Source organism: Halichoeres trimaculatus, unplaced genomic scaffold, assembly GCF_033239565.1.
Source record: "Halichoeres trimaculatus isolate MK-OKI-2021-1 unplaced genomic scaffold, fHalTri1.1 fHalTri1_scaffold_15, whole genome shotgun sequence".
Lineage (NCBI taxonomy): Eukaryota > Metazoa > Chordata > Actinopteri > Labriformes > Labridae > Halichoeres > Halichoeres trimaculatus.
Window position 1 is genome coordinate 23732443 of NW_027437193.1, and position 18287 is coordinate 23750729.

Genomic DNA, 18287 nt, shown 5'->3' on the forward strand with positions numbered 1-18287 from the left:
TTAAATCGCCGCTCAGCCCTTTAACCCCCATCAGCTTGAGCTATCTGCGTCTGTTTGTGTGGGTCTGCGGGGTTGGTGAACAGGGAGAGACGGAGCCTCCTGGAATAGATTCTGCTGACTGGGGAGTGCACCTACGGTACAGCAGGAAATGTCTCTGTGCTCCACAGCCCATTAAAGAGGCTACGGAGAGTGCAAGAGTGCTGCAACTCTCCAAGGGGCTTCTCCACAGTTTTTTTTCCCCACTCCCCTCATCAGAGTCTGATTTATTTATCTGGTATGAGGCTGTACCTGAGAGGGGCAGTGCTTCTGCCATGTCTCAGTTATGTACTGACCACTATTTTTTAGGGCACTTATTTTTACAACGCACTGACAATTGTTTTTTGTTGTTTTTGTTGAAAGTAGATATATCTACAAACTGGAATAAAGGAAACTACACTTTTATATTTATCAGTGCAAATGTAATAAAAATTATACACATGAAGCAAAACTAACTAATGTTTAATAAAGTTCCCATGTTGAGTTTTTAATTTGTTATTAAAATGGTTGAAATTCAAGCTAATTGGGAACCCCCCCTGCTCTGTCTATAGGGGGTGCTGAAGTCAAAGCAAACAAAAATCTCCTCACAGGAGCTTTAAATTAAATAAAAACTTTTAAAAAGAATAAATAAATGAATGCAAACAAATAGTTATTGAAAACAATGAAATAAGAATGAAATCATGATTATGATGAGGTCTTGATGACAAACCAGCCTTTCGATCAAACTGGACTCATAGTCTTTTGACCTTTATTCCCCTGTTACCTGTATTATTATAATGTCAGACAGTTTTTCTGTTTGCATTTCCCAATAATAAGTATTTTGAGAAACTAATGGCATGTTGAGGCTTTTTGTTTCTGTATGATGTTCATCAAAGTGCTTTAGCCCTCACAGGTCCTGCAGACCTCTTGGCCAGGTCACCCTTGTAAAAGAGATCCAGATCTCTGGGTTTTCTCCCGTTGAATTAAGGTTAAATAAAAAAAAAACAGTCAAGGCAATTCTCAACTTCACAGGATGTTTTAAGATTCATAAAAGTATGATGTGCCAGTTATGAGGATATTGAGGCTCTGAAAAAATGATTCTTGTGTTGGTAACAATCTACAGTCCTTGACTTGTATTGAAGCTCCTACCGGGCTCTGAACCAGATTTCCCCCCCAATTCAGCACCTTTCTACTCGCCTGAAACTCTCTCACATTGTGTCTTGTCTTCTTATTTTCCTCTCTTAGGTAAATTTATGAGCAAACTACCCAATAAAGATGTCCCTGTTGACTCAGGAAGGAGATGAAAGGACAAAAATAGAAGCCACAACTCACGACGACACGGCTGAACCGTCCCTGTGATTAACAACAAAAACATTCCCTGAAGAAGCACAGCCTCTGATTGATCTATGGACCATCTTCAGCCACTTGAATGAGATTTATACTTCACTTTGTAATCACAAGAAATGCCTCTCTAGGGCTGCCATTGGATGACACTTGCAGTATTGACGAATGAGCTGAGGACAGTGCAGAGGATTGGAAGTTGAAGTCCTGCCCTCAGCTTTTGCACTGAGAGCAAACGAGCTTATTTCAGGGAAACACACCCGTTAGTTCAGGCTAATCACTGAGCGTGCCTCAGCTTGCTGCTTGTTCACCAGAGGGCTTATTAGTTTACACCACTGGTTCAATCTGTTTACTTCAGCTGGAACAATTCTTCTTCCCTGCAGCTGGTGGGAAAATTAACAGTTGAATTCAATCTGTTAACATCTGTTTGGTGTCACGATGCTACCTCCCTCTAGGTTTAGAAATCACACTCAATAACAAAACACCATGCAACCCCTGATAGTGTCTGACAGCTAAATAAGACTTTCAAGAGAGGAGATTTGAGCCGTTAAGACAGACATTTTCTTCCAATATGGGTGACACAAACTACTGGGTGGTGGACTATGAGCTGTCCTCTCCCGCTCCGCCCGGGTTCCCCAGGGGTCCGACGGTGCTGCAGCCCATGGCAGGGCATCCTGAGCAGGGAACTGCCCTGTGCTTTGTTGGCCTCCTTGTGCTGCTGCTGCTCTTTCTTGTTGTTCGCTGCGTCCGGATCTTGTTAGACCCCTACAGCAGCATGCCGGCGTCATCATGGACTGATCATAAGGAGGGGCTGGACAGAGGACAGTTCGATTACGCTTTGGTGTGAAGACGAAACTGACAGCAAAGACAAGAGAGGGATGGGATGAAGACAGGGAATGGAGACATCGTTCTTCATATGAGTGACTTTGATAGATCTTTTTTGTTCTGTCATCTCTGAAAGTTTTTTGGAAAATGGAAATGCAGGAAAATGTTGTGTGTTTCAGTATTTTTCTTGTTTGGCAGAGTAAATGAGAGTTATCAGAACTTGATCTTTATGAAGACTAAATGCAGCAGAAAAGTGAAGGAGCAGAACTCCAGCACATGCTTTAATCTACAGTGGCTGTTGTGGTGTTGGAGACTGATGAGGTGTATTGAGTTACGCTGCAGTTTTTAAACTGACTAACACAGCAGGAACTGGGATCTGTATCTCAGCATTACATCTGTCAAATTTTAATCCTATAATGTTTTTACAAATCCCAGGGTTGAGTCATAAATAAAGAGAAGATCTGCAGCAGGAGAGGTCCTGATTGAATCAAGTAGAAAAAATAAATAAGTTAATGCAGGGAAGTCAAACAGGTGTAACCAAAACACCCTGTTATTTAACATTTAGAAACTATTTTTTTAAACTTTACCATCAGTTAGCTGAGGGTTAAAATACATAAATTGCTAGTTTATATTTATGCAGCATTTATTTGTGAGATTATATAGGGGTTTAGCTGAACCAAATTTATTATTTCTCTAAAGTGAATCATGCTGGGTATTTTGAGACATTTTCATCACCAGTAAGATGATCCTCAGGTAATATCATTTCAAACCAACCAAAGCCTCTATTATACGTTTTATTGGGAAATTAAAGCTCTTAAATGAAGCTTAAGCAGCAGTTTGTTTCTTTTTTCTTTCAATTTCAATATTATCTGACTTCAAAGCCTGTAGTTTGTAACACATAACAATCATTACAGCATATCTTATTCTGGGTTGTTCTATTCAAAGTCGCCGTCCCTTTAAGAGGCTTATGAGGCTCAGTGTGGAGGGTCACGGCCCGGCTGAATATGTGTCATATAAAGTTATGATTATGAAATGCATGCAGACTAATTTCCTCCACCTAATCCTTTTCTGCCTTTAGGCCCTGTCCAGTGCACCAGCCAAATCTGTTCAACAGTGCCTGTAGGAGTGTGAAGAAGCTATAATATCTGTGTCATACTAAAGATGTTTCTGCTCCTTTTGCCACTGGTTTTGTAAGTTTATTTCAGTCCTTCATATACTGATAAGTACTTTGAGATATCTTTGTGGAAGTCTTTTTAGATAAAGTTTAGTATTCATATTTTACTGATTTGTTAAAAAGGTTGGTTTGTTTCTTTTATGAAAACCAAAATACTGTTTATTTATTTATTTATTACAAATATTGTATACAGTCTAACTCCCTGGATGTAGACTCTTGCTTGTAAAAATTAGATATTTTCCTAATGTTTCTTTAAAGTGGCATCAGTTTTTTAACTAAATAAAAGCTTTTTGTCATGTCTTCATTTTAGAAAGTGTTGTTCATTGCTCACACACACAAGCACACAGAGGAATGGCACCAACAAATACAAACACAAACTTTTCTAGAGCAAAGGCTGTCCTAGTGTCAGCCCACAAATCAATGTGAGCAAGATTTAGAGCCGATGTAATCAATTGAACAATCAATTGGAGGCTCGTAAAGAGACACACTCAGTTTATTTATGAGGATGTGGAGTCAGATCACCCCACCCTGATGAATTATATCCCTACGCTTGGTTGGTTAGACCCTCATCAAAGCATTCTGCCAGTGTGGATGAGTGACACACATAGAATAACACAGACTCTTACAAACTACCAACCAACTTAAAAAAAAAGGTAGATTAATGTATCAAAGACAGTGGTAATCCCTCCAGGTCATTTAACAGGAGTGTGTGTCTCACTGATAGCTCCACCAGTCTTTTTGCTTCAGATAGCCTGCTGACAAGCTGTGACCCCCTCTGGCTGCTTTGAGAACTACAAACTCAAGAGTCCTCTTATGGATCATTGTGAGTTTAATCTGTTTACACTGGGAGGAGACACATGAGGAAAGCCTGTGGAGATGTGGACGAAAATGTTATCATTCATTCACATACTTCTGATACTTGCATGTGTTTAGATTATTCTGCAGTTCTCAACTGGTACCCCTCATACTGTAGATTGTGCTGAGTATGAATTCATTACAGTATAATTTAACTTCACAAAACTCTACATCAACTGTTATGACAATGCCACTCCATCATCTGGTTCACCACCATGTATTATAATACTGTTTTTATAGATATAGCTTTACTCAGAAGCTTCAGTCTCAAAGGAAAAACCCTACTCTTTGATTCCACTGGCTCCTGCTCTTATACCGACCCCAGGTTCAAGTGACAACTTATTCAGTCAAATCCTTCCACTCCTTCTTAAGTAAATTTAGTTTTAGTTTAGGCATGAATCCAGCATATTATTTCTAATTTTGATCTCCTTGATTTGTTTTTTTTTTAGGTGACATGATCATTATGCTGGTTCATCTGGTTGTGTGACATGTGTGTTCAGTTTGGATATTAGTGATCCCCTTGGGATGAATTTGAATGTATCTGGTGACCGTCAATATCATTTAATCAATATTGTAATTTGTCAAATACCATGTTTAATTGACAAATATTTCATAAAATAACACCATTCCCACCAGCTTTGGGAAATCTATATATTGTTCTTATTTTCACATTGACCATGATAATATGTGAAACAGAGGGTTAAGAAGAGTTCACAATGGTTAACGTTTCAGCTGAAGCATTGTCACTGTGAGTATGTTAGCACGCTTATCTTAGAATTTATCCCAAAACACCATGCTGCTAATCTTCAATAACATAATTATTGAATCATAATTCTATTTGCTTTTATTTGCTTTTCCTATGTTTTCTTTTATGTGTCTGTTTTTCCTTCTCTGTTTTTATCATTTCATTTTGATCTACCTGTACAGCACTTTGTTTACAGCTGTGGTTGTTTTCAAAAGTGCTCTATAAATAAAGTTGGTATGATATGGTATGGTATGGTATAATATTCCTGTAACCAATATGTAGCTTCACAATAGCCACACAGAGCTGAAGGCCTTCTGGAGGACATTTTCCTTTGATGTTAAGCACACAGTAGGAAGCTAACGGTATATCAGGGTGCAAGTCAATCAATCAATGAGCACCTAACAGCCAGTGGCCTGATTGAAAGAGGGGCAACAGAGCTGCCAATCACTTTCTTTAAAAAAAAAAATCAAAGAAACTATCAAAACTAAACTACTAAATGTCTTTAAAAAATGAAACTTAAATTCAAATCAGTGCTACAAGGGCACACCTGCTGTGACAGAAATCATATTAGAGGTGGTAATGGTGTTATTAGCTCTGAGCCATTTCTGGTTGAAAGCTATTTGACTTGAGCAAGTGGCTAAATAGTAATGTTGTTTGACCATATCGCAAAATTTCCTCTGGTATTTCACAATGTGTTGTCATTTCAATATCAAGATGACGGAGAAACTATGATCTGGTCATGGATCATCACACACCTCAAATATAAGTGACCTACAACCTGTTACGCAGTTGAATGAGGCAACAGCAGCTGTAATAAAATGATAACAGCTAAAATCTGAAACCTGTAAATTGAAGAGAATCAGGGCTTTCCTATCTGGAAAGTAAAAAGCACAAACGGTGGACAGTCAGACTTTGGGGACTGGACTATAAAAGCTCTCTAAAAGCAAACAGTTTATCAGGCTCAAACAGATGGTTGGACGCTCAGTGAAACCACCCCCTCATTAGTCCAGCAATCAACAGAGCAGATTCTGCTTCAGTGGCCTCTGACAATTTAGCTCCTTGATAAATCAACAAAGGCACTCAGTTCCCATTACCATCGCACACACTCACACACACACACACACACACACACACACGCACACACACATACACACACACACACACACACACACACACACACACACACACACACACACACACACACACCCTTCACATACACATATGCATGTGTACAGAGGTATGCAAAAACAAGGACTGATCATAAGACAACAGGATCCTGGGCTGGATACTGTGGGGTCACTACAGGTGACCTTATTCTTGGTTCTAATCAAGAGAGACAGTCATTAACAACAGTTTACAGTTATCAAACATATCATTAACATATTATTAAGAGACATTTTAAAGGTGCAGATTGAATATAAAAAACGTGAATTTAGCCTTATATTTTAGTAAATACAAATAACATCAAAAATCTTCAAAGACTAAATTGGTTAAAAGTAGCTCAGTGTGTTTCTTTGGTAGCTGTCAAGCAGGCTCACTAATGCAGAGGCCAAACATGTTTCTGTCACGGTCATATGGCTAGGCAGGCAGGTGCATGATGCATGCAAATATTGTCCTGAATGTAAACCAGCTAATTCCTGGTAATGTGACTCCATCCCTACATCCCCTTACGACCACACGCACACAAACACACACACACACCTCACACACACACAAAGGAAACAAGATCAACCAACACACAAATGCAAATAATGTCTTGTCTGTTGATAAAACGTACCCACAATATCCATCCCAGTACACGTAACATAGTTGTACATGACTAAAAATACACTTATACTTCAGTCACAATACTGTTGGTCTGGACTTACGAGCACTTCAAAAAGAGACGTTAATCTGAATAACTACAGAGATGTTATCAGCAGACAGCCTGCTTATCTTCTCTATATAACAATACAATGACCTAAAAGTGTTGTATCAGGCAGGGGATAGTGTGAGACAGACTGGTGTGTGTCTTTGTGTTAGAATAGGTTCAGATAAGAAGTGCCCACCAGTGTCCTGTGTGTGTGTCACTATTGGAAAGGTCAAACACAGAGCCATCTGCAGCAACACACAAGGTAAAGTTTTTAAGCCTCCACCGTCCGGCTTTCCACAAACACTCAGAGCTTTGTTTACCTTTTAACTGTGGAGTCCTGGGAGCGTCCGGGATTGTTTCTTCTGCTGGAGAGAGGTAACCCTGGAGGAGTCATGAGTTTAACCTACAAAGGACAATAAGGAAATGTAACAAGATATAACCTATTTGATAGGCATACTGCCGTGGCAGTTGGATTTCAACTGATTCAGTAAATTGTGGTGACACATGAGGAAATGACACTTTTATTCCTGTAATGGTTAATCTATGCTTCAGATTACCTGCTCCTAAGACTGTAGCAGATATGGACAAGAAAAAGTTAAACATTTAGAGTAGTGTAAAATCTTGATCATGCAGACTAAAGAGTAAAGATAAATGACACATAAAAGCTGCAAAAGTTGTGTCAAGTAGAGATTAACAGAAGGACTGATGCTTTAACTAGCAATAAACAAAGTACAGAAGTCATGAAGTCTGTAGCTGTGTCAAGAAAACTTCAAAGTCAAGAACAATAGCAATATATCACTTTAAGCTAGCATTAGCCACCCCTTGCTACATTAGCATAAATGATTGCAGTGATATTTTTCTTATTTGAATACTTATGTAACATCTCTTAAAGGTCAGCGGGGACAGAACATAATAAAAAGGTTACTGTTTTATTCTGCGTCGAAATAATGACCTGAAGACAAATGATGAACAAATGTAGGCCGCATGTAAATGCTGAACTGCCCTTTCGTTGACGGCAGTTGGTCATGGCTGAATCTTTCAGAGGTTCACAACCAAGAATTAAAATAATAAAGTTACGGTGTTTAGGACAAATGTTTCGTTATTTTACGTTGAGAAATATGTCATTGCTTGGTTACGCTTTTCTTTAGTTGCCCACAGTAAGTTAATGAGTTATGAACCATCGTAGCAGGCAGGAGACGCCCCAGGTGTTGTATTGGCCGCTCAAACATCAAGTTGCATCATTGAGTGAGGTCAAACCGGAAGCTTTCAAAATAAAAGTACATACAATTTGCCTGAACAGCCACTTAAAGACTGATTTTTAAGAATTTTGTCATAGGATTACTGAAAACGTTTAATTTTGACAAGAAGTTTCCGCCAATGTGTCATAAGCAATCATAGGTGCAACATACGTAACGATTGACTTTTATCCTGAAAGCTGATATGCATTACATCTACCTTGACGAGTGAGCCTTAATAACCGATGGGCTCTCCTCTAATCGTTGGGATGAGGCGGTAGTTTATGCGTCCATATCACGTACAGCTCAGAAAAGCGCACAGTTTAAAGAAGATTCACTTTGTACTCCGGAGAGACCTGCTCATCACGTACACAGAGCTGCACTAAAGTGAGTTTTTAGACTACAGATACTTTCGTTCAACAGTTTGTTTTTAACTTGGATGATCCTGTCTTTACCTCCAGCTGTTTGCTCAGTCGAGTTTTAAACCTAAAGGATATTGTGTCTTCATTCAGATACAGCATTGAACACTGTTTTGTTGGTAATGAGTTTATAATTGTTATATAAAGATGTGTAAATTAGCAATCATTCAGATCTCGTTGCCACAGTTATGTGTGCTTACTGTGGCAACGACAAAGCTTCACCTTTGAGATGTTCAACTACTTTTTGTTTTAGCTTTTGCTGCAAATTATGGAAGAAAGTATTTAAAAAAATTCTTCCTGAGGTAGAGGCATTGCAAACTACTCACTATTTTGGCAAGATGTGTTATCTATCACATGCTGCCCTACCTCTATAATTGTCTCACTCCTTTTCTCTCTCACACACAGACAAAGAAACAAACTGGCCCCCTGAGGTCTCCCTACCTCCTGCTGGCCTGATTAATCTCTATTGTACCTAGTCACTCACATTAATGTAGCTTCTAACCATCATACTCTGGATTTATCTGACTGATGTCTTATTTGGGTTTGTTTAAATTTGTCTGATTGAAAAAAAAACATTGTCTTTATGTTCACCTGTCCATTCAAAGCAGAATGGACTTGCTCCCTGATGTTTGGAAACAAGACTACTGGCTCCCTCCAGGTGTGACCTGGATGGACATGGACCAGCTGGCAGACTCTGACCGCCCGCAACCCCAGGACCTCTTCATAGCTCTGCCCCTGGCGCTGGGCTTTGTCGCTTTACGTTACCTGTTTGAGAGGTAAAAACACACACGTGCCATCTTTGTTCTGGAAAGATCTTGGTAGCATGTTGGGTTATAGTTGACTTTAGGATGGGAATGTATAGTTAATTCAGCAGAGCTTGGTTTCTCCTCTAAAGCTACAACCATCTGACATTCTAAAGGAAAGGAACAAAAATATTCCTTTGCCCTGTACGAGAAGTATTAAGTTGACTTTTTAATTTTTATGTTTTTTATTTTTTATCTGACATTAAAAAATACACAAGGCAGTTAATATTGGAGAAAATAAAGTTTAGGTAGAGGTAAAGATGGACTGAAGTGGGAAGTTGACTGTTTAGGAGTGCAACCAAGCTTTCATTCATGGACAAACCCATGAGCACAATTATCAACAGATTTTTTAATTGGTTGGTTGCAACTCCATGTGGTCAGTGGTTATTTTTTACATGAATTCTAGACGTTCGATATATCCCAAAGTTTAATCCAAAAAAAAGTTTGGTAAAGCCTTTTTTCTGTAACTTCTTTATATGCCAGTCATATTTATTCATGAATTTCAGATAAAAATAATCCACTTTATTACAACAAATAATCTGTTTTCCTACAAGAATCATGCTCCTGCTCACTTAAATTGACAGTTTCATGTTACAATGTAAAGTTCCCTCTTTGCAAAACTACCAGATTTTACTTTATTAAAAGCAAACAATGGTAAGGCTTTGTGATGTCTCTACTAACACACAGACACACACACACACACTCACACACATTTTATGCAGTTATGCTTTTGGGAGAGTTTGTTTGTTTGTGAACAACATAACTCAAAAAGTAACAATCGGATCTTGATGAAATTTTCAGGGAAATGTTCAAAACAGGATAAGGAAGAATTGATTCAATTTTGGAGGTGATCCAGATCACCGTCTGGATCCAGCACTTTTTTAAAAGGATTCTTTATCATTGTGAGATAGGGCTGTTTTCACCATATGTGGTCAGATTGCTTTGCAAAACAACACAAGACAAGGTCACCATAATTTCTGACAGATGTAAAAGTACGATCCAGATCCTGGAAATATTCTGGATCCAGAATATGAAATATGTGCTGGGTCATCATAATTTTCAACACTGTCAGGAAACAAATTATCGTACAAACCTGCAACTAACACCAAATTGTAGCAGACAGTCTGCTTAAAGGGAGTATAACATTAAAGAAGAACTTAAGTGTTGGTGACAATCACAATATGCATGGCAGAGGTCTGCGCTTGCTGAGTGCTTTTCTAGTCACTACTAAATTGTTTGTTTACAGTGAATAATACAAAAACTACCATGGACTGGCACCCGGGCTTCCCTGCAGTGGGTGTAATCTCATTATTTGTTTAAGCTATCTTTTGTTAACCCTCCCTCCAGGTATTTAGCCCCACCCATGGGCAGATGTTTGGGGGTAAAGAAAAGACTGCAAGTGACTGCAGCCCCCACCCCAAAGCTGGAGTCATTTTACACCCAAAGGAGCAGACAGCCGACACAGGTTGGTGTGAAAAGAGGGAGTTACCTGAGCTCGCCAAGTTGGCTCATGCTGCTTTTTTTTTTTAATCATCATTATTAAGCTTTTTACTCCCTCTTGTCCTGTCTGATGGTGGAAGGTCCTTGTTCCATTTTAGCCTGGGGCAAAACTACAACGTATCTAAGCCTCATTTTGATTTTCAGCTGTTAGATAAATTAGAGGAACCACGGATAATGATCCACGTTTACCTTCTCTGTATGTGGAACAAAAGTCTTTACCACCAGTTTATCCTGCAGATGATCAGTCAGCTGTTTTAGATGACAAAAAAGCACCACTGGATCAAATATCTAAGTCAGTCTTAAACCTTCAGCTTTCAATAATCTGTCAGTTTTATTAATTAAGAGGTATAGATGATTTGAAGAAAAAAAGCTCTCCATCTATTTCTCTCTGATCTCATTTCCCCATTATTTTTCAGAGTGAAATAATGAGTTTGATGTTGCAATGTGGAAAAACTCAGAGGCAGATTGAAACCTGGTTCAGACTTCGCAGGAACCAGGACAGACCGTGTCAAACCAAGAAGTTTGGTGAAGCTGCGTAAGTGCTCCCCTCTTTAAAACCCTCCAGTGTTCATGCTACAGACGAGTCAACTCAAAAGCACTTCCTTCATATCCTTCTCCAAAAATCTAAAGAAACCAGGAAATACAATTTTTTAAAGACACCTTTTCAAGCCCCATGACTCAGCCTGTGACTATCAGTGGTCTGATCTTGTGTTGTGAATTTTTACAGTTGGAGGTTCTTTTTCTACCTGACAGCCTTCATGTCAGGACTGGCCTGTTTGATTGACGTGAGTACTTTCAAAAAGTTTTATTTAACATATAGTGAATATATTTTGTATCAATGTTGAGTATTTTGGGAGGTTTTGCTTTGATCTAAAACATTTCTTATCGTCCCTCCACAGAGGCCGTGGTTTTGGGACCGTAGGGAATGTTGGAAGGGCTACCCAGTTCAGGTAAATAAAAACTTACTTATACAGCAGTACTACCCGGCACTTTTTGCTTATTTTTTTCACATTTGTTTCCTCATATATTCACTCCACAAGTCCATCTTTTGGTGGTACACCCTGTTAAGAAAACTGGAGTCTGTCATAAACCCTGGAAGTGGGAAAGCTGGGGCTGTACCTCAAAGCCAGATTAGGTGGTAACCCAGTCAGAATTTACTAGGTTACTACCTAATCCGTTCAGAGTTTTGGCTTTAAAGCAGTTTAATTTCAGCTGTGTATCATTCATTCTTTTTCTACTGAATCTGAGAAGTTATAGAATTTTTTTAAGTCTAAATTTAGAAAATTTCAGTGTCACTTCAGTAAGTTCGAAGCTTTGTTTATTTGTTCTAGATCAGGGGTGGCCAACCTGCGGCTCATGAGCCACATATGGCTCTTTGCCTTTTTGTGTGCGGCTCTTTGAACCATTCATTATTGTTATGAGTAGTGGTGTACCAATCAATCTGAATTATTAATATATTGATGTTGTAAGCAGTATTGATCAATACTTGGGTGATGAGACCGATACTTAAGTTTCAGTTTCTTTTCTTTAAATCGCACTGTGCTTTTAGCTATCGATAGATAGATAGATAGATAGATAGATAGATAGATAGATAGATAGATAGATAGATAGATAGATAGATAGATAGATAGATAGATAGATAGATAGATAGATAGATAGATAGATGGATGGAACTTTGTCTTTTCTTCAGTAAAAACAAAAATTTGTCTTTGACACGGCTCTTGGTACGAATTGAAGCACACTTACAAACAGAATAAATGTCACTTCAAAATTTGAAAATCTTTTTTATCTTATGTCCTTTCGTTTATGTGTGAGAGGAAGTATGCGTGATGTGGCTCTTTGTAGTACCACGGTAGTTTTTGTAGCTCTTGGTCTCTGACTGGTTGGCCACCCCTGCTCTAGATTCAGCTTTAGATGTCAACTACAGCAGAAGTAAAGCCACTTCTTAACTTAGGATAAAGAAGTATTGAGGTCTAGGAGCTGTTATGGCCTGGTGGTCAAGTTGCTTGCCTCATGGTTAACCCTCAAGCTGCTGGCCCAGGTCTGAATCCAAACTGTGACACCTTACCCACATGCCACTCCCCACTCTCACCCTGTATTCTGCTCCATCCACTGTCCTGTCCTCTCTGGATAAAAGTTTAAAGAAAACCAAAAAAACAACTTTAGAAAAGAAAAGAGTCAGATCCATAAACTGCAGACTGGGAGCTGAGGAACAGCTCTGCTCACCTTACACAGGTGTGTAAAATGAGCACAGCTCTAGGAAGGACCACACCCACACCGGCACACACCCACCCACATGCCCTGATATAATCTGAATGAAATCTGAGTGTGAAGGAAACAGTTTGGCTTTTTTTCTTTAAAGAGGAACTTCAAAACAAGAACAGCATGATAATTTCATCCATTTCCTCACTCATAACACAAAGAACAATGAGGATTTTATCTCACTGCTTTTCACTCTGTCACTCTAACAGGGTATGGAGTTCACAGATAGGATGGATCATGTTTTTCAGCCCTTCCTCTTAATCAGACTGCCCTGAAAATTGTGACCCTAGTTACCTTGACCTTGGTTACTGTAAACAGAATATCAGGAAATCAAAGTGTTCAGTGTCTTGCTGATGATGGCTGTTAGAGCTACACCCTAGACTAGTCACAAGTTTTAAAAAATCGTCCCTTTTTGTCTGACCAGAATCTAAAGATCTGTGATTTATTATCATAGAGAGCAATATGGAATATAAATAAATAAGTGGTTTAAAATAATTTCTTTATGGTTGTCTGATGAATAGATAGCTGAGATTTTAAATCCTGTTTATTGTTTGTTTATTTTTATTTATTTATTTGTTTATTGTTTTTCTTTTGTTTCATTCACAGCCCATGGAGAGAGCTCATTACTGGTACTACATGCTAGAGCTGGGTTTTTATGGCTCTTTGCTCCTCCGGATCTCTGTGGACATCAAGAGAAAAGTGAGGATCTGACAGAACATTGGTTTTTATTCACTCCTCAGTTTGTAAATTAAAGCTGGCTGTTGCATCGGCCTGGTCATGCTTTGCTTTACACTTCATGTTTTATACTTCTGCTTTTATGAGAAACTTCATTTAGAACATTACAGAGTGGCTTTAAGAGCAGGAATTTCACCTCCTTTTGTTGATACACAAGCATCATTTTGTTTTACCAAGAAGAATCTGCTTATGTTTGCTTTTATAGGATTTTAAAGAACAGGTTATTCATCATCTAGCCACCATCTTCCTGCTCAGTTTCTCTTACTGTGCCAACTACATTCGGATTGGCACCTTGGTCATGCTGCTCCATGACTCCTCAGACATCCTGCTGGAGGTAACGTTGGATCCCATGTTCTGAGAGCATTTATCATCTCTGTATTTGTTACAAGGAACTATGAGACAGTTTTCATGAAGCCTTGGTAAAACTCAAGAGAACAACTTGTGCTCTTAAACTCCTGTGTCACTGGTTCATCATCCTGAGACGTAGACACATGGGACCTTCCAAATATAATTAATCTCTTCAGGGCATTTCACCAGAGATTCAACTCCACGTTGGCCATTTTCTGCCTCTGTGTAAAAGCAACAAACTAAGATAAACATATTTGTAAACCAAAGCCAAAGGGTTTATACTGTGCTGGTGGATGTTGTAGAAGAAAAGATACCAGTTGCTGCAAGATGCTACAAGATGCTCAGCTTATTTGAGGAGGCAGGTCCTGTGACTCAGTCCTGAGAACTACAAATGATTTTTGTGTTGTTTCTTTATGAAAAAAATAACTGTACACAAGGAATAGATAAGAATGCAAGTTATGCCTCTTGGACAGGGGTGAGTTCACAGCAGGGAGCTGACAACCTTTCTTGTTTTGTGTGTTTCGGAGAATCTTAAGTTTGAAAGAACACAAACAGTCCTGTTTTAGCGATAACACTAACTTCCTAACTTGGCTCATTAGCTCATCTCTGAATTCATTTGCTATGTTAATGTTATTTTGATCCCTGTGATGAGTTAATGTCTCACAAAGCTTCAGTTGTAGTTTGAATTTATCAGCTTGATCATCTGTATCTTCTCAGTCTGCCAAGATGTTCAACTATGGCTCAGGCTGGAGAAAAACATGTGACACACTGTTTGTTGTGTTTGCCGTGGTCTTCCTTGTGACTCGACTGGTGATTTTTCCCAGCAAGTAAGGTTTACTCTTACAAGTTTTATATCAAGAGGATATTCAATGTGTGATGCAGCTATATGCTAAATTTAAATACTCAGTCAGAAACACAATTCTGAAATTTTACATGATTACTTACAGAATCATCCACACCACCCTGGTGCTGTCTGTGGAAGTGTTTGAACCTTTCCTTGGCTACTACTTTTTCAATGTCCTGCTGATGGTGCTTCAGGCTCTTCACATCTTCTGGGCTGGTTTAATCTTACGTATGGTCTACAAGTTCCTGAAAGGCAAAGTGAGCATAAGCAATGTGTTTGAAAGCAAACACTGATTTCTCTAACTTGTAGCATTCACTAAATAGCTTTCATATGGAAGTATACTTTAAGGAGTCTGTAGACCGTCTCAGCATTAAACCCTCTGTCTGTTTCTGTCTCCAGCTGGAAAAAGATGAACGCAGCGATGAGGAGAGTGAGGATGTGGAGGATGAAGAGGACGATAAAGGAGAAGAGAACAATATGGATCAAGGTGGCGATTATTGTTGGGAGAAAAGTAAAGACGCCTTGAACTCCAAACTTTCAATGCTGACCAACAGTTGTGTTCTTAATAACCTCACCAATCACAGAGCATCAACAGCAGACAGAATGCGTAAAGCTCAGTAAAGTTTTTTTTTTATTTTATTTTACCGTCCCATGTTGAGGGATTGCTATCTTTAACTTGTGTGCTACATTTCCTGTATGGGATTGTGTCTCATTTTGACTGAAGAGGAGTCAGATGAGTGGAGTTGTGAGAGTCTAATCATTAGTCCTTGTAGAATGCTGACACAGAGGAAGAGGGGTTCAATCTATCGATGTTTGGATTGTGGGACAGGCAGACTTCTGATCCCCAACTCTTTTACTCAGTTCAAGGGGACTCAAACCTGCAACTTAGGGCCCAAGAGAACATTACAAGTGAGTGCATTGAGTTATGACCCATTTAGTTTTTTAGAAGTAGTGACAATGACTTTGCCTTCACTCTAAACTCACATTTTTATGATAATTTCATTGAACATAGCTTACACTGAAGACTGTTTACACTGCTGAGGCTTCAAACTGTTTACAAAGCATGTTTGAAGACACTGAAATCAAGATGTTTACTTTGTACCTAATGTTAGACTGTGGATGCAAACACTTGTTGAAAACTGTACAATCATACAATTTTGATGTTATATACTTAAGATGTTTTAAAATAAATCCCTTGTTCTGACTTTTCTGTCTGTTGTGATGACATTAGTTTGGATATAGCCATGTTGTTTAAATAACCAAGCATTAAATTCCCATATATTAGTATCCAATTCATTACAATAACTTAAAAATTAAAAATGTAAAAGCCCTTCTGTAACTGCAAACTTTTTTTTTTTTTAGTCAAAAAGTTTGTCAATGTGATATCTGAGAGTAAGTATATGACTGCTTTAACATGAAGCAGAGTTTTTGTTTGTTTTGTTTTTCTATGTGACACATGCTTCTAGGCAATAACAAGGTAGATGAACTCTTGGTATTTAATGTCATAAATCAGAATCAGATCAATTACCAAGTAGTTTTGTTTTTTTTAATTACTGGGAATCTGCCTTGGTCTGTTGATGCGAACAGTTAAAAAAGCAGGTAGCATAAATGAAATGATTCAATATTAAGAATATTAAAAACGTTAGTGTTTGCTTCAAAAATGAAGAAGACATAAGAAGTAAGGCCTGGTGTGGACAAGGGTAGTTGTTTAAGAATGTTAAACAATGTTATTGTTATCAAACATAAAGATATAAAAATTAACAAACTCATATTAGCTATGCTATGCATCGGTGTACAATATTATATTATTTTAATCACTGCATGTACCATACCTTTGGGCTACTGAATACAAGCAGCATGGTAACCTTTTCCAGTGTTATCAGTTGTCTGTGATGAACGGTGAAATGAATAAAAACGCAATGAAAGTTTATAGAAAGTAGCTTATCAAAGTTGCTTTATCTTACAGTGGTAGCGTTTCTTCCTTGGACTGTATCATCAAGGGTTTCTTCAAACCACAGTGCCACCTGGTGGCGGAAACCGATAATGTGTTTGGCATAGTTATGTCGTTTTAATAGTCTGCCTGTAACAGTGAAATGCCTCATAGTGAGGTCTTAAAATAGCGACAACTATGAATTGTTGGCATATTTAGTTCAGGTTTGGTATCTCTGTGACAAAGGTTTAAGTAAAACAACACGAAGGTGGAGAGTAGCGCTCAAGGCACGTGATCGAGTGTCTACAATGATACGCCATTGTTTTATCGCCTGTCCTAAGTGATTTCAGTGGATTTCTATGAGGGTACATTTGCTGAAACGTACTTGTGAAGTAAGTTTCCTTCCGTTTTCTCATAAAAATGTTTATCTGTTCTGTGCTTCTTAATTAATTTGTTTATTTACCTTAACTTTCTGAAAACTTACTGTGCCAATGTTAGAGTTAGGTCTTATTCAGTGTAAGAGTTGTGGAACATCATACTTTGACCATTAAAAATGCTTATTATCGCGTTACCTTTCTATTATCGTTACACAGTTATTTATTTTGCTCTGCATAGCAACATTGATGCAGATATGTCACCAATCTAGCATGCAGTTTGTGCGCAACATAGCAGCTATTTGCAGCACCCACAAAACCCATGCTAGCCATAACAGGTTCCTTTCAACGTTAGACATATTAAACTGTACCCACCACCCTTGTGGCTCATCGAGATTGTGGTGGGTCAACTCATTAAGGTAAGTAGATCAACTGTATTCCTTATAACTCGATTTTCCAAATAAAAAAGCAATTAATTTCCAGCCAATTGATTCCCCAGCGGCCAAACAGGCTGTTGCATGTTTTCGATGGACCGAGTTTTTCGTTAATACCATTAGGTGGCGCTCGTGCATAAATGATGAATAATGACTCGAAGTACACAATATGGTACTGTACTATGATTTAAATTCGTACATGCACTCCACTACCCCTCAGTCGTCCTGCAGTAGAGACTGTTACAAAGGAACAGTGGTTGGAGGACATAAAAAAAAATGTTTACACTCTTTACAGACTTTTTCCGAATATGCAGCTGTGGGCAGATGGCTGGAATTACATGTGAATATGGTGGTAAAAGCTGGATGCTTGTTAGTGTGCAGATAAGTGTTTTAATGACAGGCTTTCACTCCCTCTGCTTAACTTTGTGTGATGTGTTCAAGTGTGAGGCTGTTTCTTAATATCAAGACTTTCCATTGTTTATTGTTGTTGTTGCAGCCCTCAGGCAGAGACTTTGGATATGACGCCTTACAGAAGCATATTTTTCATGACATCAAGCAATGTCATGCAATGTCTTATTGTAAATAAAAGTTTGCTT

General features: G+C 38.5%; 1 protein-coding gene and 1 long non-coding RNA gene across 2 annotated transcripts; one reads left to right on the forward strand and one right to left on the reverse strand.

Moving 5' to 3' along the window:
- Positions 1–2096: 2096 nt before the first annotated feature.
- LOC141804509 (uncharacterized) lies at positions 2097–16914 on the reverse strand. Its single transcript, XR_012599638.1, has 4 exons — positions 16786–16914; positions 15055–15198; positions 7128–7210; positions 2097–2167 (listed from the first exon to the last, which is right to left on the reverse strand). It is a non-coding gene; the product is annotated as an uncharacterized LOC141804509 (long non-coding RNA).
- Positions 8299–15574, forward strand: LOC141804508 (ceramide synthase 2-like). The gene is made up of 11 exons (XM_074688967.1): positions 8299–8429; positions 9070–9237; positions 10612–10729; positions 11181–11299; positions 11492–11549; positions 11664–11714; positions 13633–13725; positions 13967–14095; positions 14827–14936; positions 15057–15210; positions 15353–15574. The coding sequence occupies exons 2-11, from the start codon at positions 9071–9073 to the stop codon at positions 15572–15574; spliced, it is 1221 nt and encodes a 406-aa protein (XP_074545068.1). The 5' UTR covers positions 8299–8429; position 9070.
- Positions 16915–18287: the final 1373 nt, after the last annotated feature.